General features: G+C 47.6%; 1 protein-coding gene across 5 annotated transcripts in view; it reads left to right on the top strand.

Moving 5' to 3' along the window:
- The first annotated feature begins 18,916 nt into the window (after window positions 1-18,916).
- Window positions 18,917-20,936, top strand: part of NOS1AP (nitric oxide synthase 1 adaptor protein) — a 167,208-nt gene continuing 165,188 nt past the window's right edge. For 4 of the 5 annotated variants that reach the window (XM_030573260.1, XM_030573259.1, XM_030573258.1 and 1 more), the window contains exon 1: window positions 18,917-19,074. In XM_030573260.1, the coding sequence (XP_030429120.1) occupies window positions 18,970-19,074 (105 nt within the window). In that variant the 5' untranslated portion in view covers window positions 18,917-18,969. The remainder of the gene's footprint in view (window positions 19,075-20,936) is intronic. The other variant, XM_030573261.1, reaches the window with a different exon arrangement.

The raw sequence follows: 20,936 nt of genomic DNA, 5'->3' as shown, positions 1-20,936 counted from the left end.
AAATATCTGCTTCAATTATCTTTGGTAAATGAAATAATCAAACAATCATTCATTTTCTGATATAGCTGTAAAACTCATCTGAAAAGTTTTCAAAGTAAATCACTGTTTAAAAATGTATAGTGTATGCCTTCTAAAAATGAAACCTACATCTATCTCTGAGTTGTGAAGAACATGTATTAAGGTTATAACAACCAAAAAGAATGCACTTTTACATAGAAAACCATGATTAAATTGAATCTTCCTGACTAGTGATTTAAATCATGATTTAAATCAAATCCACCCTGGCCCCTTCATTCCCCAAGGGGGCTCACAAATATGTTGAGGGCCGGGCCCACAAAAAGTTAATCCGGCCCTAGCTCTGCATGGGACAGACAGGTGAGGCAGCCCAAGGTTCAAACAGCATCACACCCTAGTGTTTATGCCAGAGTAAACTATATGGAGTTAAAACCAATCAAACCGGATGTATGGAGTTAAAAACCAGTTAGACTGGTTACACCACTTTAAAGCAGCCCTTCTAGTGCTTTGAAGTACTGAATATAGGGCCAAAAGGGTTCTGACCTGAAGTGAAAGGTTTTTAATTTCAAAGGGGCTAACTTTAAAGAATTAAGTAAATTAGTTAGGGAAGTGAATTGGACTGAAGAACTTGAGGATCTAAAGGCGGAGGAGGTCTGGATTTACTTCAAGTCAAGGTTGCAGAAACTATCAGAAGCCTGCATCCCAAAAAAAGGGGGGAAAAAAATCATACGCAGGAGTTGTAGACCAAGCTGGATGAGCAAGCATCTCAGAGAGGTGATTAAGAAAAAGCAGAAAGCCTAGAAGGCGAGGAAGATGGGAGGGATCAGCAAGGAAAAGTACCTTATTAAGGTCAGAACATGTAGGGATAAAGTGAGAAAGGCCAAAAGCCATGTAGAGTTGGACCTTGCAAAGGGAATTAAAACCAACAGTAAAAGGTTCTATAGCCATATAAATAAGAAGAAAATAAAGAAAGAAGAAATGAGACCGCTAAACACTGAGGATGCAGTGGAGGTTAAGGATAATCTAGGCATGGCCCAATATCTAAACAAATACTTTGCCTCAGTCTTTAATGAGGCTAATAAGGAGCTTAGGGGTAATGGTAGGATGACAAATGGGAATGAGGATACGGAGGTAAATATTACCACATCTGAGATAGAAGCTAAACTCGAACAGCTTAATGGGACTAAATCAGGGGGCCAGGATAATCTTCAAGAATATTAAAGGAACTGGCACATGAAATTGCAAGCTCATTAGCAAGAATTTTTAATGAATCTGTAAACTCAGGGGTTGTACCATATGACTGGAGAATTGCTAACATAGTTCTTATCTTTAAGAAAGGGGAAAAAGGTGATCCAGGTAACTACAGGCCCGTTAGTCTGACATCTGTAGTATGCAAGGTCTTGGAAAAAAATCTGAAGGAGAAAGTAGTTAAGGACATCGAGGTCAATGGTAATTAGGACAAAATACAACATGGTTTTACAAAAGGTAGATCATGCCAAACCAACCTGATCTTCTTCTTTGAAAAGGTAACAGATTTTTTAGACAAAGGAAATGCAGTGGATCTAATTTACCTCAATTTCAGTAAGGCATTTTATATGGTTCCACTTGAGGAATTATTAGCTAAATTGGAAAAGATGGGGATCAATATGAAAATTGAAAGATGGATAAGGAACTGGTTAAAGGGGAGACTACAACGGGTCATACTGAAAGGTGAACTGTCAGTCTGGAAGGAAGTTACTAGTGGATATCCTCTGGGATCAGTTTTGGGACCAATTTTGTTTGCACAAAAAGTGGTACTGTGCTAATAAATTTTGTGGATGACACAAAGCTGGGAGGTATTGCTAATACAGAGAAGGACCAGGATATCGTACAGGAAGATCTGGATGACCTTATAAGCTGGAGTAATAGTAATAGGATGAAATTTACTAGTGAAAAGTGTAAGGTCATGCATTTAGGGATTAATAACAAGAATTTTTGTTATAAATTGGGGACGCATCAGTTGGAAGTAACTGAGGGGGAGAAGAACCTCGGAGTATTGGTTGATCACAGGATGACTATGAGCCACCAATGTGATATGGCTGTGAAAAAAGCTAATGTGGTCTTGAGATGCATCAGGCGAGGTATTTCCAGTAAATATAAGGAGGTGTTAGTACCTTCATACAGGGCACTGGTGAGACCTCATCTGGAATATTGTGTGCAGTTCTGGTCTCCCATGTTTAAGAAGGATGAATTCAAACTGGAACAGGTACAGAGAAAGGCTATGAGGATGATCCGAGGAATGGAAAACCTGTCTTATGAAAGGAGACTGAAAGAGCTTGGCTTGTTTAGCCTAACCAAAGAAGGCTGAGGGGGGATATGATTGCTCTTTATAAATATATCAGAGAGATAAATATCAGGCAGGGAGAGGAATTATTTAAGCTCAGTACCAGTGCAGACACAAGAACAAATGGATATAAACTCGACATTAGGAAGTTTAGACTTGAAATTAGATGAAGGTTTCTAACCGTTAGAGGAGTGAAGTTCTGGAACAGCCTTTCAGGGGGAGTAGTGGGGTCAAGAGACATATCTGGCTTCAAGACTAAGCTTGATAAGCTTATGGAGGGGATGGTATGATGGGATAGCCTAATTTTGGCAATTAATTCATCGTTGATTATTAGCAGTAAATATGCCCAGTGACCTGTGATGGGATGTTAGATGGGGTGGGATCTGAGTTACTACAGAGAATTCTTTCCTGGGTGCTGGCTGGTGAGTCTTGCCCACATGCTCAGGGTTTAGCTGATCACCATATTTGGGGTCAGGAAAGAATTTTCCTCCACGGCAGATTGGTAGAAGCCCTGGAGCTTTTTCGCCTTCCTGTGCAGCATGGGGCACAAGTCACTTGCTGGAGGATTCTCTGCACCTTGGGTCTTTAAACCACAATTTGAGGACTTCAATAACTCAGACATAGGTTAGGAGTTTGTTACAGGAGTGGGTGGGTGAGATTCTGTGGCCTGCATTGTGCAGGAGGTCAGACTAGATGATCATAATTGTCCCTTCTAACCTTAAAGTCTATGAGTCTGAGTATAAGAGGCCAAATTTCTCCTGCAGGGATAATGGATTTGCTAGGAGCGCTGCAGCAAGCAGGAAGAGACAGGAGGGAGCCACCTGGGGGCCTGGGCTATGCTAGGAAAATTAACAGAGATTTGGGTTTAACAGTGATTTGCAAATCCACCTCATGTTGAGATTTCAGCCTGATTGCTGCCTGATAGATCATCTCCAGAAGCAGGTTTGGTGAACTGCCTGCAGTACCACCTGTGGCCCTTGCACGCTGCTCTTCCACATGCTGAGCATGTAGCAGCTGCTGAAACATTTGAGTCATGCACCTAAGAGCTCAAAAGTCAATCTAAAGAGGTGACTAAGGTTAGTTATTTAGTTAAATAACTTCATTTTAAATTCAGTCTCACTGTTTGGGTCCTGTCTCATGGTTTTTGGGTTCACCTTAGAAACCACTGAGCAGTGCCAGGATTAATAAGAATACCTACCATCACAATTGTGAGGAGCCAAAGGAGCAGACTAAGAATCTTCATGCCTCAGGGCATCAGTTAACCCTGAAAGCTGGGGTCAGGAAGAAACTTCCCCATGACCAGGCTAGTCCATAATTACCCACGGAGGGGCTCCCATACCATCTTCTGACACAGCCAGCCTCAGGCCTACTGCAGCATCCTGTCTCTGGGGAGGGCTTGGATCAGATGACTGCAGGCACACATTTCACTCTCACCACCAGAGCCAAGTCTGTGCAACAGCACCGCTTGGCCAGTAACCCTCCTGCTGCCTTACAGTGTTACAGATGCGCTAGGCTTCCAGCCTGCCCTCGATTGGTCCAGGCTTGGAGTCTACTGGGCAAGTATGCAACCCCATGCTCTGAACTGTCACTAGCCTCTGTTTGTCAGAAGCTGGGAATGGGCAACAGGGGATGGATCACTTGATGATTACCTGTTCTGTTCATTCCCTCTGGGGCACCTGGCATTGGCCACTGTCAGAAGACAGGATCCTGGGCTAGATGGACCATTGGTCTAATCCAGTATGGCTGTTCTTATGTTCCTTATAGGTCTGATATGGGCTGGCAGCTTCTGAGTTTGTTGCTAGGTTGGTTTGTTGGCCACCACAAACCAGAGAATTCTCTTTATTAAACATGCACTAAGAAAGTCAAGAAAAAAGTAAAACAGGCTCAGACATTTGAAAACTCACGAGTCACATCAGCTCATCAGCTCGTGCCAAAAACTCCCTCTCCCTCCCGCACCCCTGGGGAGTCAGATGGCAGCTCTCAGCTGTTCAGATCCTGCTGTTCCTTGAGAAAAAGGGGCTTGTAGTAAGTAAAGGCCCTTATAAAGGCCCTGTATGAGGCCTGAGGCCTGAGCTAAAGTAATGGTCAAGACTTTGCTACCATAAAGCAAAGTTAAGCTGTGAGCTAGAGGCAGGCCCTGCTCACAGAAGCTGGCAAGGAAAGGGCTGATGTTGCATAAACATATATCCACCTAGTGTGCTGAAGTATAAACACGGTACCAGAACACTCTATACTGGAACATTCCACAGATAACAAGGAGCAGACTGACCCATCCCAATGACAAAGTATCATAACCTTAGTCCCAGATTTGGACCTTAGCGTCCAAAATATGGGGGTTAGCATGAAAACCTCCAAGCTTAGTTACCAGCTTGGACCTGGTACTTGCTGCCACCACCCAAAAAATTAGAGTGTTTTGGGGCACTCTGGTCCCCCTGAAAAACCTTCCCTGGGGACCCCAAGACCCAAATCCCTTGAGTCTCACAACAAAGGGAAATAATCCTTTTTCCCTTCCCCCCTCCAGGTGCTCCTGGAGAGATACACAGACACAAGCTCTGTGAAACTACACAGAGTGACTCCCCCTCTCTGTTTCCAGTCCTGGAAACAAAAAGGACTTTCCTATTCCCCAGAGGGAATGCAAAATCAGGCTAGCAAATCCAACCCACACACAGATCTCCCCTGATTTCTTCCTCCCACCAATTCCCTGGTGAGTACAGATTCAATTTCCCTGAAGTAAAGAAAAACTCCAACAGGTCTTAAAAGAAAGCTTTATAAAAAAAAGAAAGAAAAAATACAAATGGTCTCTCTGTATTAAGATGACACAACACAGGGTCAATTGCTTAAAAGAATATTGAATAAACAGCCTTATTCAAAAAGAATACAAATCAAAGCACTCCAGCACTTATATTCATGCAAATACCAAAGAAAAGAAACCATATAACTTACTATCTGATCTCTTTGTCCTTACACTTAGAAATAGAAGATTAGAAAACAGAACTACTTCTCCAAAGCTCAGAGAAAGCAGGCAGCCAGAAAACAAAGACCTCAACCACAAACTTCCCTCCACCCAGAGTTGAAAAAATCCGATTTCCTGATTGGTCCTCTGGTCAGGTGCTTCAGGTGAAAGAGACATTAACCCTTAGCTATCTGTTTATGACACAAGGCCAAAAGAGTAATATGATGGATAGAGTTGTTTTGTTCGAACCAACATGTACAAGGTGAGAGGCGGCACTTGACTACGTAGAGGGCTTGTACCTGGCTATGTAGAGGGGTTGCACCTCAATACATCAGGAGTGATGTGCAACTTGTTTGTACCTGTGTATAAGAATGCATCTCTGGGGCGGTGTCTTTGGCCGAGGGGGCAGTGGAAAGTCCCACACTGACTGAGCTGAGTCCATTGACCGTGGGCACATATTTGTAGTATGCCCTGAATTAGACTAAGAAATCTACAGGGAACTACTACTGTGCCCAATACGGCAATAAACCTGGCTGACGTGCCTTCGTACCTTACTAGACTCTGTAGTCATTGGGGGTTCTCTTCAGGTCTGCTGTGTCGGCTATCTGCGCAGAGCTGGGACAGTACACAGAGGGAACACATGCACGCAGCCGAGTGATATCAACATTGAAAAGAGCAGAGCACCACACCGGTAGCATCTGACAACAGGGGTGAGAGACTGGAAAATGCAACCTCCATCTCTGCCAGTGGCAGTTCAGTTGCTAGAAGGCCCCAGGCATGGCAATGGCATGCAACCCAGTTAGCTCATCCTGGATCCCAGCCTCTTTCACCTTGTCTCAGCAAAACATCTGGCCCCCAAAAGTTACTCTGATTTTTCACCATGGTCATGGCAAATCTCTCCTCAGCATTGCCCTTAGCTTGCCAGACTGGTCACAGTTGGCAAGGTTCAGCCTGTGCTGGCTGGCTAAGCTGGACACTTACTAAACAGAGGGCAAACAGAGAGAGATTGGGAAGGGCAGGGTGGGATGTGGGGGAAGTAATAGGGATAGTAGGCTGAGGACACAGCCATGGATACAGTGAGGTCACTTGGTTCCCTCTCCTTGCCTGGTCTGTTTGGAGCATCCTTCAAGATCATGAAGAAGAAGACAGGTGGAGAGGGGGGGAATCCCCAGCATGTGATCATCGTGGTAAGCTGGTCGGTGGGGTGAAATGGTGGCATGGCCTCTGCAGAAGTTCCCAGCCCTTACTCGCTGAAGGATGAGACACTTAGGAAGGAGCCACTTAGCCCCTCTGGGATGGTGTCTAGTGCATGTGTCTGTGTGCTGACAGTCCTTCAGCCTAGGGTGACCAGATAGCAAGTGTGAAAAATTGGGACAGAGGGTGGGGGGTAATAGGCAGCTATGTAAGAAAAAAACCCAAATATCTGGACTGTCCCTATAAAATCAGGACATCTAGTCACCCTACTTCGGCCTGAGACAAGGTGAGGAAGAGAGCAGGGTGCCTGCCCAAGACAGGGACAGAAATGTGCCCGTCCATGTCCCTGCTGCATTCGTCTCCACCTTGAGCTCCACAGCACAAATGTTCATGGAAACCCAAGGTGAAACTCTCAACAGACCTCAGATTAGAGAAGTTCTGCTCCTCCACTATCCAACTAGCCCCAGGCCGGGTTGGCCACCAGGGAAACCTGCACAAGTGATTTCCCCTGAGGAGCCACCTCAGTCCAAACAAAATGGCTAATCCAAGCCACCATCCTGTACTGTGCAGAACTGTCTCAGCTCACCACCACCAGCATTACTGTTCGCTCCTCGGGAACTGCTGCTCTCTGCCCTGCCCTGAACTGGAGATCCCTCTGGGCTGGGACAACTCCCCACAGAACTGGGGGAGATGGGGAGGGACTTGCTATGGCCATTCAGTCTGGACACACACAGTAAGCCCCCTGCATCCCCAGCTGTCACCACCTTCTGACACACAGCGGGCCTGTACCCAGCTGGACCCTGCAGCATCCCATTGATTCTGACAGGAGCTGCCCCATTCCTCTGGGCACTGTGACCTCTCTGTAGCGTTCGTTCACTTAAAAGTGTCTACAATCTTCTTCCACTCAGGAGAGCCGTTCCCAAACAAACCCATATGTTAAACTGAAGTGACCTAGCAAGTGGCACCATTTGCATCAATATCCCTGTTCCATAGCCAAGGGAATGGTGCCTTCAGCATTCCACACCGGCTCTTTCAGTGGAGCTCCCTCTGCTGAGGATCCAGCCACAAAAGCCAGTGAGGCTGTGGGAGCGGCACAGCCAGTGGCCACTGGTTCCTGAACTCAGACAGGTAGACATGGCATGGCTCTTTGCAGCTTTCACTTCAGAAAGAAAGTTTTCACCTTTTCTCCTTGAAAATGTCACATAAATGCCATGGGTGTGAGGGCTGAAAGCGAACACTCATGGGCTAGTCCCAGTTCCCAGGCACCCACATCTGGTCTTTGGGACCCAGGACACTCACAGACAAGGTCTCTCATTTGCGGGGGGAAAGAGTGCTTCCTGTGATCCTGCTCCTGACATTCAGTAAGGTCAGCCTGGCCTTTGGCTATACAGCAGGGTAGTTTAACAGCATGAGAAACAGCATGGTCAGTGGACTAAGCCCAGGACAGAGAACAAGGGATTCCTGTCAGCTACTCCCAGCTGAGTCACTTAATTCCAGAGCAGCCCTGATCATATTGCTTAATTTTTCTGTTCTAGTTTCCTTGCCTGTATAATGGGGGACAATACTACTGAGCCTCTGGCATCTCTCTCCTATGTGGGTTTTGATGAATAGCTGAGGTTTGGAAAATGCTAGTACATGTGCTAAGACTCCTAGAATGCCACACAACCCTCAGTGACAGCGTCCCAGGACCCACGGCTCCCTGTCTTATATTTGAAAATTGTCCCTTGAAAATGCTGCCAGCTCTGCACAAGCCAGTGCAAACAACTGGGGTCCAATTCTCTGCACTGGGATGTCATCAAATCTGAGGCAGGACCAAGTAAACCTAAACTACCCTGACAGGTGTTTGTTAACCTGTTCTTAAAAACCTGCAGTGTTAGAGATTCCACCACCTTCCTTGGAAGCCTATTCCAGAGCTTAAGTACCCTCATAGTTAAAAAGTTTGTCTTAATATCTAACTTAAATTTCCCTTGCTGCAGAGGTCTGACTCTTCTTAGGAGTCAGAACCAGAGTCGTACATCTCAAGGCAGAGTTAATACCACTCTCACCACTGTTCAAGGCAAGAGGAGAGGCAGCAAATCCCCTGATCCCCATGGTGCTCTGGCCACAACAAGGGCAGGTGCTAATGCAGTGGCCCTTCTGGATCTGTGCGCATATCACCAACCCAGGGGCTGAGCTCCAGATCTCTGCCTATTACCTCGGATAGGCAGGGCCCCCCTGTCTTCCTCCAGGGTGCAGGAACCTCCATGAGGCTCAGAACCCAGCATCTGGACCATCACCAAGGCCAACACTGAGACTGAGGCCAGTGCCTCCTCTGCCACCACGCAAGCAGTATCAGCATGGGTTGATCCCTGAGAGTTGGAGGATCAGGAGGATCCGGTGCAGCCAAGGGCATCATCCCCTTCCTCCCTGGACGAGGCAGAAGCGCACTCATCTGCCACATTGCTGGCTATGGACACCAGAGCCCACCAGGAGCTACTCAGAAGAGTGGCACAAAATTTGGGCCTCCAGGCAGAAGAAGTGTCAGAAGAAACATCCCATGGTGGACATTCTGACACCCTTAATCAAGACCATCAAGAATACCACTAAGACCCCAAGGCAAACTCCCGCCTCTATTTCCCCCACCCCCAGTCAAGGAGGTGGAAAGGAACTACTTTGTACCCACCCATGGGTATGAATACCTATTCACCCACCCTCAACCCGGTACACTGGTTGTGGCAGCAGCAAATGCAAAGGAGAGACAAGGGCAGCAGGGACCAATGCCCAAATCGAAGGAGGCAAAGAAGCTGGACCTCTTTGGCGGTAAGGTCTGCTCCACAGGGAGAATCTAGCTCTAGATAGCCAATCCGCAAGCAGTCCTCAGCCGCTATAATTTTAACTCTTGGAACACTTCGTCCAAGTTTAAGGAATTGCTCCCAGCTGACTCTTTGTCTGACTTTGGAGCCATCCTTGAGGAGGGCAAGGTTATCGCAAGGATCTCCTTGCAAGCTGCACTGGACTCAGCGGACTTGGCAACCCACACGATATCCACCACTATAGCCATGCGAAGGCTTGTGGCTTGTGGCTGCAGATTTTGGGTCTTCTGCATAAGGTCCAACAGACAATTCAAGACTTGCCCTTCAATGGCTCAGGTCTGTTCTCAGAACAAATGGACTCCAGGCTCCATAGTCTCAAGGACTCATGAGTGACATTAAAATCCCTGGGGCTCCATACACCAGCCCCACAAAGGAAGCATTTCAAGCTTCAGTCTCCACCACACATCTACCCCAATCAGTCCCGACAAGATTACAACAGGAGGAGGGGCAGGAGTAATAGGCGAAAGCCTACACAGCCCTCTTTCAACCAGGGTTAGAGCTCAGCAAGGCGGTCTTAAGCTCCAAAGCAAAACTTGTGAAGGTGTGCCCATGGGTGACACACCAGTCATAATCCCAGATCCTTCTCCCCGTTTCATGAATCAGCTATCCCATTTCTACTATGCCTGTGCCTGGATCACCTCGGACCAGTGGGTTTCACACATGGTATAATTGAGATATTCTCTTCTATTCTGTTCCCTTCCTCCCTCCCACCCCACCTGCCCATCCCTCTTCAGGGACGTGTCTCATGAGCAACATCTCATACAGGAAGTGCAAGTGCTCCTAGACACCGGAGCAGTAGAAGAGGTCCCTCAGAAGTTCTGGGGCAAGGGTTTCTATTCCCAATATTTCTTAAGTATCAGAGGGTAGCCGTGTTAGTCTGGATCTGTAAAAGCAGCAAAGAATCCTGTGGCACCTTATAGACTAACAGACGTTTTGGAGCATGAGCTTTCGTGGGTGAATACCCACTTCCTCAGATGCATGTAATGGAAATATCCAGGGGCAGGTATATATATGTGTGCTAGCAAGCAAGCTAGAGATAACGAGGTCAGTTCAATCAGGGAGGATGAGGCCCTGTTCTAGCAGTTGAGGTGTGAAAACCAAGAGAAGAGAAACTGGTTCTGTAATTGGCAAGCCATTCACAGTCTTTGTTCAATCCTGAGCTGATGGTGTCAAATTTGCAGATGAACTGAAGCTCAGCAGTTTCTCTTTGAAGTCTGGTCCTGAAGTTTTTTTGCTGCAGGATGGCCACCTTAAGGTCTGCTATAGTGTGGCCAGGGAGGTTGAAGTGCTCTCCTACAGGTTTTTGTATATTGCCATTCCTAATGTCTGATTTGTGTCCATTTATCCTTTTCCGTAGAGACTGTCCAGTTTGTCCGATGTACATAGCAGAGGGGCATTGCTGGCATATGATGGCGTATATTACATTGGTGGATGTGCAGGTGAATGAGCCAGTGATGGTGTGGCTGATCTGGTTAGGTCCTGTGATGGTGTCGCTGGTGTAGATATGTGGGCAGAGTTGGCATCGAGGTTTGTTGCATGGATTGGTTCCTGAGCTAGAGTTATTATGGTGTGGTGTGCAGTAAATGCAACAAACCTCGATGCCAACTCTGCCCACGTATCTACACCAGCGACACCATCACAGGACCTAACCAGATCAGCCACACCATCACTGGCTCATTCACCTGCACATCCACCAATGTAATATACGCCATCATATGCCAGCAATGCCCCTCTGCTATGTACATCGGACAAACTGGACAGTCTCTACGGAAAAGGATAAATGGACACAAATCAGACATTAGGAATGGCAATATACAAAAACCTGTAGGAGAGCACTTCAACCTCCCTGGCCACACTATAGCAGACCTTAAGGTGGCCATCCTGCAGCAAAAAAACTTCAGGACCAGACGTCAAAGAGAAACTGCTGAGCTTCAGTTCATCTGCAAATTTGACACCATCAGCTCAGGATTGAACAAAGACTGTGAATGGCTTGCCAATTACAGAACCAGTTTCTCCTCTCTTGGTTTTCACACCTCAACTGCTAGAACAGGGCCTCATCCTCCCTGATTGAACTGACCTCGTTATCTCTAGCTTGCTTGCTAGCACACATATATATACCTGCCCCTGGATATTTCCATTACATGCATCTGAGGAAGTGGGTATTCACCCAAGAAAGCTCATGCTCCAAAACGTCTGTTAGTCTATAAGGTGCCACAGGATTCTTTGCTGCTTTTACAATATTTCTTAGTCTCAAAAGCCAAAGGTGGGTTAAGGTCAATTTTGTACCTGCGGAACCTCAACAAATTCATGAAAAAGCTGAAGTTCCACATGGTCTCACTGGCTTCCATTATTCCTTCCCTGGATCTGGACGACTGGTACACCGTCCTCCACTTGAAAGAGGTATACTTCCACCTGTCAATCACGCCATCACATAGGCAGTTCCTCCACTTTGTGGTCAACAATGCCCATTATTAGTTCATGGTTCTCCCCTTCAGGCTATCAGCGGCCCCTCGGGTGTTCACCAAATGCATGTCGATTGTAGCCACCTTCTTGAGGAGGCAACAGGTTCAGGTTTTCCCATACCTAGACAACTAGTTTGCCAAGGCCATATCAAAGCCCAGGTGGAACAGCACATGAGCCTCATGTGATTGACTTTTAAAGAGCTCCGGCTAATACTGAATGTGCCAAAATCAACTCTAACCCCTACTCAGAAGATAGAGTTCATCAGAGCTCTCCTAGACTCAGGTCAAGCCAAAGCATTTCTTCCAGAGTCCCTTTTTCTCGCTATGTGCACCATCATAGAGGACCTAAGGCGATATTCCACTACTATGGCCCAAAGTTGCCTAAAGCTGCTCAGTCACATGGCCACTTGTATGTATGTAGTGCAGCATGCAAGACTTTGGCTCCAGCCTCTTCAGGCCTGACTGGCCTCAATGTACAGGCCATCCTGAGACCACCTAGACAAGTTAGTTACACTTCCTCCTCCGGTTATCAAGTCCCTCCTGTGGTGGCTCGACCCACAAGTGGTGTGCGCAGGGGTGCCCTTCTCCAGGCCCCAATCCTTGATGTCGCTAGTCTTGGATATGTCAGGGATGGAAGGGAGGTGCACTTAGGCGAACTCAGGGCCTCTGGTCCCAGGCAGAACTTTCACACACATCAACGTCAGGGAGCTAAGAGCGGTCCGCCTTGCTTGCCAGATGTTCCAGGCCCATCTGAAGGGCAGATGTGTACTGGTATTAACCGACAACATGACAGCGATGTCCTATATAAACAGACAGGGTGGCGCTCGCTCCTCCTCCCTGTCCTGGGAATCCCTCAAGATATAGGACTTCTGCATCACCCATTCGATACATCGAGCGGCATCATACCTTCCAGGTTCCCAGAATGAATTGGCGATCATCTCAGCAGGTCATTTCACAATCCTGAGTGGTCCCTCTGCCCAGATGTTGTGATCAACATCTTCCAACTGTGGGGATTCCCCCAAATAAATTTGTTTGCAACAACATAACAGGAAGTGTCATCGGTTTTGCTCCTTCCTGAATCACAGCCCAGGCTCATTCACAGATGCCTTTCCCCTCCCCTGGAAGAACCATCTACTATATGTAGGGCCCTACCAAATTCACGGTCCATTTTGGTCAATTTCATGGTCATAGGATTTTAAAAATTGTAAATTTCATGATTTCAGCTATTTAAAGTGAAATTTCATGGTGTTGTAATTGTAGGGGTCCTGACCCAAAAAGGAGTTGTGGGGGAGGGGGTAGGGCATATGGGGGGATGACGTTGTACTCCATATGTTTTATGGAAATATGCTAATGAGTGTGAATATAATGTAACTGGAATATGCTTCATGCAAGAGGTCTCTTGTAAGGTATCATTACAAAGCTTATAATCTACTGAGTGTGTTCATGCTATTTGTATGAATGTATCATTCCTGTATCTAAAACTAGAAATATGAAGTATAACTCTGAAGTCCTATTGTAATTATGCAAAGCGTTGGCCACTAATGGTGGTTTAAAATCTTGATGGCTCCCATTGACTGGGACAATTGGTTGTAAATGGTTCTGTTTACTTGCAAGCCTTCCTGTGTTCATTAGAGTCAGGCCGGGAAGAATGGAGGCTTGGGGTCCCACAAGACATGTGACCATGTCACCTTGTACTGGAATCTGTCTTAAACCTGGTGCTTTTCCATTTAGGAGGAGAAGTGGGGACCCAGAGAGACAAAGATTCCCACCTTGTGCCAAAGCTATTAAAAAAAACAACTCAGAACAAAGAGGACTGCCAGTCATGAGAAATCCCCTAGTTACACCTGAACTGGAACTAACAAGGACTATACCGGGGAAAGGATTGGGCTCAGACTAGGAAGGAGTCTAGTCTGTGAAAGAAGCTTATTGGAACATCTCTGAGGGTGAGATTTACCTGTATTCAGTTTCTTAATATATTAGGCTTAGACTTGTATGTTTTGTTTTATTTTGCTTGATAACTTACTTTGTTCTGTCTATTATTACTTGAAACCACTTGAATCGTACTTTTTATACTTAATAAAATCACTTTTGTTTATTAATAAACCCAGAGTAAATGATTAATACCTAGGGGAGCAAACAGCTATGCATCTCTCTCTATTAATGTTACAGAGGGCAGACAATTCATGAGTTTATCCTGTATAGGCTTTCTACAGCGTAAAACGGATTTATTTGGGGTTTGGATCCCATTGGGAACTGGGTGTCTGGGTGCTGGAGATAAGTAACCTGCTGAGTGGTTTTCAGTTAAAGCCTGCAGCTTTGAGGGCATGGTTCAGACCTGGGTCTGTGTTGCAGCAGGCTAGCATGTCTGGCTCAACAGCCAGGGTTCTGGAGTCCCAAGCCACCAGGGAAAACGGGCTCAGAGGTAATTTCAGCACATCAGGTGACAGATCAAAGGGGGCCTCTGTGATAGAATCCATCACAGGGGGTGCAAGGTTATTGTAGGGGGGGGTTGCAGTACTGCTACCCTTACTTCTGCGCTGCTGCTGGTGATGGTGCTGTCTTCAGAGCTGGGCAGCTGGAGAGGGGCAGCTGCTGGCTGGGTGCCCTGCTTTGAAGGCAGAGCTGCTGCCATCAGCAGCGCAGAAGTAAGGATGTCATGCTACGGTATTGCCATTCTTATTTCTGCACTGCTGTGTGCAGAGCTGAGCCGTCAGCAACCTCCACTTTCCAGCTGCCCAACTCTGAACGCAGAAGTGCAGAAGTAAGGGTTGCATGGCATGGTATTGCCACCCCTACTTCTCCACTGCTGCTGGTGGGGTGCCAGCTCTGAAGGCAGTGCAGAAGTAAGGGTGGCAATACTGTGATCCCCCATGCAACTCCTTTTTGGGTCAGGACCCCCAAATTGAGATACACTGGTCTCCCCTGTGAAATCTGCGTAGTATAGGGTAAAAGCACACAAAAGACCATAATTCACGAGTGGAGACCAGATTTTCAGGATCTGAGGTGGTTTTTCATGGCTGTGAATTTGGTAGGGCCCTAACTATATGTATTCCCACCCATTCCACATGTAAACAAGGTCCTGCTGAAGGTCAGAAGGGAGGGAGCATAAATGATCTTAATAGCACCAGCATGGCTATGCCGGCACTAGTTCACCGCACTTCTAGACCTGTCAGTGGACATGCCTATAACCCTGCCCCTGGTCCTAGACTTGATCACCCAGGACTATGGCTGCCTCCAGCATCCCAATCTGCATTCTCCCCATCTCACGGCATGGAAACTCTCTGGCTAAACCCGTTGGTGCTCAAATGCTCAGACCCTGTTAGAGAGGTCCTCCTTGGCCAAGTGGAAAAGATTCTCCATTGAGTATTACAAAAAGATACTCCACCCTTACAGTCACTGATTCCCTTTATTCTGGACTATTTGCTGCATCTGAAACAGCAAGGTCTGTCAGTATCGTCAGTAAATGTGTACCTGGCCACTATCTCAGCTTTCAACCCGTTTGGCTGGTCACTCTGTTTTTGCGAATCCCATGGTGGGTTGCTTCCTCAAAGGCTTAGAGAGGCTGTACCCTCAAGTAAGACAGCCAGTTCCCCCACGGGATCGCAACCTGATGCTCTCTAGGCTGATGGGACCTCCTTTCAAGCCCTTAGCAACATGATCCCTCCTCTACCTTTCCTGGAAAGTAGCATTCCTGGTGGTTATAACTTCAGCCAGGAGGGTGTCTGGGCTTAAGGACTTAACTTTGGAGCCCCCATACACAATCTTCTATAAGGACAGGTGCAGTTTCGCAATTCCATGCAAATCAGGACATTTTTCTTTCTGTTTTTTCCTAAGCTGTATGCTAGCAACAGGGAATGAATGCTCCACTCCCTGGGTGCCAGACGAGCATTAGCCTTCTATATTGAAAAGACAAAGTCTTTTTGAAAATCAGCACAACTCTTTGTTGCAATTAAGAAGCGAATGAAGGGACTTCCAGTCTTGTCCCAAAGGATCTCTTCTTGGATCACATTCTGTATTCGGGCATGCTATGACTTGGCAAAGATTCCTGCCCCTGCGCTGACGGCACACTCCACAAGGGCGCAGGCATCCTCAGCAGTGTTCCTGGCACAAGTTCCTATTCAAGACATCTGCAGGACAGTGACATGATCGTCAATCCACACTTTTACATCGCACTATGCCATTACACAGCAGGCCAGAGACAATGCAGCATTAGGCAGAGTGGTGCTACCACAGTGATTCCATGCACTCTGACCCCGTCTCCTACGTAAGGCCTGGGAGTCACCTACTTGGAACTGACATGAGCAAACAGAAGAAATGGTTACCTATCTCTCGTAACTGTTCTTCGAGATGTGTTGTTCATGTCCATTCCAAGATCCACCTGCCTCCCCTCTGTTGGAGTATCCTGCAAGAAAGAACTGAAGAGGCAGCTGGTTGGCAGGGACCTATATACACCACCATGAAGGAATGACTCCAGGGGGCTCTACAGCCAACCCGATGGGTACCGCAAGGGGAAAAACCATCTGATGACTATGCATGCAGTGGGCATACACTTACTTGGAATTGACATGAGCAACACATCTCAAAGAACAACAGTTAGGAGAGGTAGGCAACCATTTTTTTCCAGACCTCAAATTATTCTTGTAGCTCTTTACTGAGCCTTTTCTAATTTTTTAACATGTTTTTAAATGCTGACACTAGAACGGGACACAATATTGCAGTAATGATCTCACCAATGCCATATAAATACCACTACCTCCCTAGTTTTACTTGTGATCACCTGGCTTATACATCCAAAGGATCACATTTGCTCTCTCAGACACAGCATAGTGCTGGGAACTCTCTTTCAGTTAAGGTCCATGGTGGAAACCTTTCACTGCTTTCCAGGATTGACTCCTCCAACCTGTAAGCATGACCAGTGTTCTTGATTCCTCGATGCCTGACCTTGTATTTGGCTGTATGAAAATATATGCTGTTTGAATGAACACAGTTTACCAAGTGATCCAAATTGCTCTGCATAGCTGAGCTGTCTTTATCATTATTTACTAGTTCACCAATCTCTGTGTCATTTGCAAATTTTATCAGCAACATTTTATATTTTCTTCCAGATCATTGATAAATATATCGACTATTCAGGTATCAGTGGGGTAGCTGTGTTAGTCTGGATCTGTAAAAGCAGCAGAGTCCTGTGGCACCTTATAGACTAACAGACGTATTGGAGCATAAGCTTTTGTGGGTGAATACCCACTTCATCAGATGCATATTGACTAGTATTCATCCAAGAACAGATCCCTGTGGGACCTCATTTGAGATGCCCTATTGGATGATGACTCTCCATCTAACATGACACACTGAGTTTGTAAAATGTTGACTTTTTTTTTAACAAACGTTGTCTGGTACTAAGTCAATGCCTTACAGAAGTCAAAATATATTTGGTCAACAGTTGTCTTTATCAACCAAACTTGAAATTTCATCATAAACAATACCAAGTTCATCTGACAAGACCTATTTTCTGTAAAACCATGTTGTGAATGGAGTTGTGCATGCACTGGGAGATACATGAGATATGCATTGCAGTATCTTAATAATATACAAGCTATACTTATATTATCCTTTCACAGAGGTGTCTCATTGGGCTCATTCTGTAGCTGGTTGGGAGAATGAGTTATTCAGTACAATAGCTGCCTGTTATCAAAGCTGTTTAGTCCACTTCCTGGATCCCAATAGGCTCAAAGCTGTTTAGACAGAAATATCAAAAGCTTTCTCAAGAGAAATTGACTCTTTGGGTGGCTGAATAGAAGCGGTTGATGCCTCTGTCCAGACATATGGTACTGCCAGAATCAAGTGTTCAAAAGCATGGGTTAGGAGCTTGAGACAGGCTTAAAAATCAAGAGATTTAAAAAAGCAGATGTGGGGGTTCCTTTTATTTGCCTGCTGTTTTCTGACTCTGTAGGAGTCACTTGGGTCATGTTTTCTAACTTCTGCAACCCCATGGGCTAGAACATCACATTTTTTACATGAAGGCTGAGATTCTCTCATAATCCCAAAGCCCTGGACTTGTGATAAAATCATGAGTTGCCAACACTGTAGGCAGCATTTTCAGCAAGTGGGTGTAAGTGGCATAAAGGTGCCAGGTATGAGACAGAGAGAAGAAGGGCAGAGTAGTTAAAAGAATGACAGGGCCAGATGAAAGCAGAGGCATTCTACTGTCCATGCTTGGAGCCCCAGCTCCTGGAGTCATGTAATCACAGCTTTAATTGCAGGTAAGTGCATAGTCATGGCTGAGCATACGCGTTTTGTTGCCCAGATCAGAAATTGTTTCGGGTGCCCTGTGAATGGCCAAGGGGTGCAGTAGGCAGGACAGGACTAAAACACTTTTCAAGTCTGATTTCATGCCTCCTGAGGTGATGTGGTGCTTCGAGGCTGTGGGCCACCATGGCTGCCCCAAGGCCGATCCTGTTTCTGGCCTTAAGAGGTGCTGAGACTGTTACGGGTGCGGGGACCCCTGGGAGCGGGCCCTGCTCCACGCATTGCAGAGGGGAACTAAGCCTAACTCGCTGCTCTGGGCCCCCCATCTCCGTCCCGAGAGGATTCGGGGCGGGGGGGAGCAGGCCCAGCCCTCCCGCCCCCCAAAGGCATCCCTGGCAGCTGGGGGGGGCGCTCCTGCCCCTAGGGGCTGGGGAGAGGCGGTGGCTGCCGCTCCCCGCACCAACGCGCAGCTCCGGGGTCACGGAGCGGGCCGGGGCGGGCCTCAGGCTGTTTCCTCCCCCTGGGCCCGCCATGCACCCCCCAGGCCGCAGGGCTCAGCAGCGCCCGGCCGCGGCTGACCGCAGCGGAACGGGCTGGTACCAGCCTCGCCAGGGCACGCGTCTCGCCACTGCCCGCTGGGCCCATTGCCATGGCAACCGCCACCCCAGCAGCAACAGTGACGCGGTCCTTTGGGGGAAGGGGTTCCTGGCCGCTCCTGCAACGGCCCTTCCCCCCACTCCGGCACCGGTGCCTGTCCGGCCGGGCTGGCACTGCGCATGCGCCCCGTCCCACCCCCGCGTCCGATAGCCACTGGCTGCCGGGGCCGGGCGGGGCGACTGTAGCCCCCGCCCGGGGGAGGAGGGAGCGCGACACCGGGCACGCTGATCGGGGGAGCCTGGCGCTCCCGGCCCCGCCGCCGCTACTATGCCCGGCAAGTCCCGCTACAACCTGGTGGACGACAGGCACGACCTGCGCGTGCCGCTGCACAATGAAGACGCCTTCCAGCACGGCATCTGCTTCGAGGCCAAGGTGCGGGGCTGGGCGCTGTGCGGTGCCCGGAGCGGCGCGGGCTGATGCACATGCAGGACCTAGCCGAGGGAAATGCCCGTTTCCTGGTCCCGTGCCCTGGCCTCTCCCCGGGGGGGCGGGAGCCGTGCTCAGGTGGCGGGGTGTGGCGGTGGCGCGCTGCCCGGAGCCGTGTGCGGCCCGTAACTTTCCCGGCAGACAGGCGAGTTCCCTTCCCTCCAGCGCTGAGCGCGGCTCCGGGCAGAGTCCGCAGCGCCCTGCGCTTCAAGCCTGGAAAAGGCTGGTACCACGGGTCGGGTGTCGGCAGGTGGGGAGCGGGCGCGCCGGGCCGGGCACGGCGAACTTCAGCAGGTCGCCAGCGCAGCCATGAGCGTAGGACTCGGACTCTGGTTCGTGACTGGTATCAGGTGGGAACTGTGCCGTGTCTTGCCTCTCCTAAGCCAAGAGTTCGGTCTGCATTAGGGGTTCGCAGCTCGGTGTGAGCTGCCACTTCTATTCAAACATCAAAGGCATTAGAGGGCAAGGCTGTCTCGGGAAAGGTCAACAGCCCCACCCCCCTGGCTCGCCAGGATGGTTTGCTACGGAACATCATTAGTCTACTGTTTAAGTGATTCAAGAAGCCCGGCTTCCACCATTTCTCTGGGGAGTTTATTACTCAGTCTAGCTTACACATTAGGGTAACTTGTACTTCCCTTTTGCCTTTTATCTAAACACTGAAATGTGTTAATATTCCTATTTCTTATTAGTCTGTTGGCCCAGAACATCTGTGGTCTGGCTCAGGTTTGGAGTAGGTGCAAAGTAGCAGCTCAATTGGACAGTGACCATGGAAAGATCAGTTTTGCTGCCCTTGTTTAAATCATTGGTCGGTTTAGTTTTGGATGCTGTTTCTGGCAATGGCCAGTGCTTGATCTGATTTTTTTTTTCCAGAGGAAAACAAACTTTTCCTATGCTCCGTACCTGGCCGATTTATATAATTTTATACAAGATTGGATGGGTGTGTGTGTGAAAGGTTATCATTACAGCCCTGTTTTTTGCCTCAGTGGCCTTCCTTGGGTTGACTGTTCTACATAAAGAATTTTTATTTCTTCTTTGTTGACTGGTCTTCAGTTTCAAGTGACGCTGCCCTCCCCAATCACAGGAAGACTGGCCGTTTAAAAAATATAATGCATTTTATAGTGTCTTTTCTTCTCAATGAATCCCAAAGTGCCTTGCAAACTTAACCCATACATGTAGGAATTGTTCCTTCCACTTCTGATGTAGAACATGGCTGGAATACATAGTAAAGCCTACTGTATCTGCTTGGAACTGCAAGGTGGATTCTTGAGAAGGCAGAATGGAACTGCCTGGACTGAAATTTTACTAGAACAACTAAGTGAAAATGGCAACAGATTTCACAAGTGATCAGGGTCTCTGTTGTTTCTCTTATCTAAATGACGCTGCTGAGGACAGGACAGTTGTTCCTCACTACAAACACTGGGGGCATTTGTTCCATCCGGACTCAGAGCAGAGTGCTTCCTGCAGCACCCATGCCTGCCTCTAGATACTCCATCCAAGTGTTTCTGGCCACCTTGACTCAAGAGCCGGCAACAGTACCACAGCTCTTCATGATTCTGAACTTCTCTGCCCCATTTCCACTCTCTTCCACTCTGAGCAGGCCTGTGGAAACTTGTAATTTATACCCATCCTGATCTAACTGCCTTCATTGCCCTCTTTTGGATTAACTCTATCTCTGCTACAGTCATGGAACTAAAGCTTACGCCTGTTCTCCAAATAAAGTTGGTTTGCAGCAATTGGTTTGCCGCAATGTGGTTACAAAAGTTTTAGTTCTTCTCTCCTTTTCACGCATCACTTTATACTCTTTGCTC

Source organism: Gopherus evgoodei, chromosome 8 (genome assembly GCF_007399415.2).
Source record: "Gopherus evgoodei ecotype Sinaloan lineage chromosome 8, rGopEvg1_v1.p, whole genome shotgun sequence".
NCBI classification, from domain to species: Eukaryota; Metazoa; Chordata; order Testudines; family Testudinidae; genus Gopherus; species Gopherus evgoodei.
This window is presented reverse-complemented; position numbering and strand designations above follow the sequence as displayed.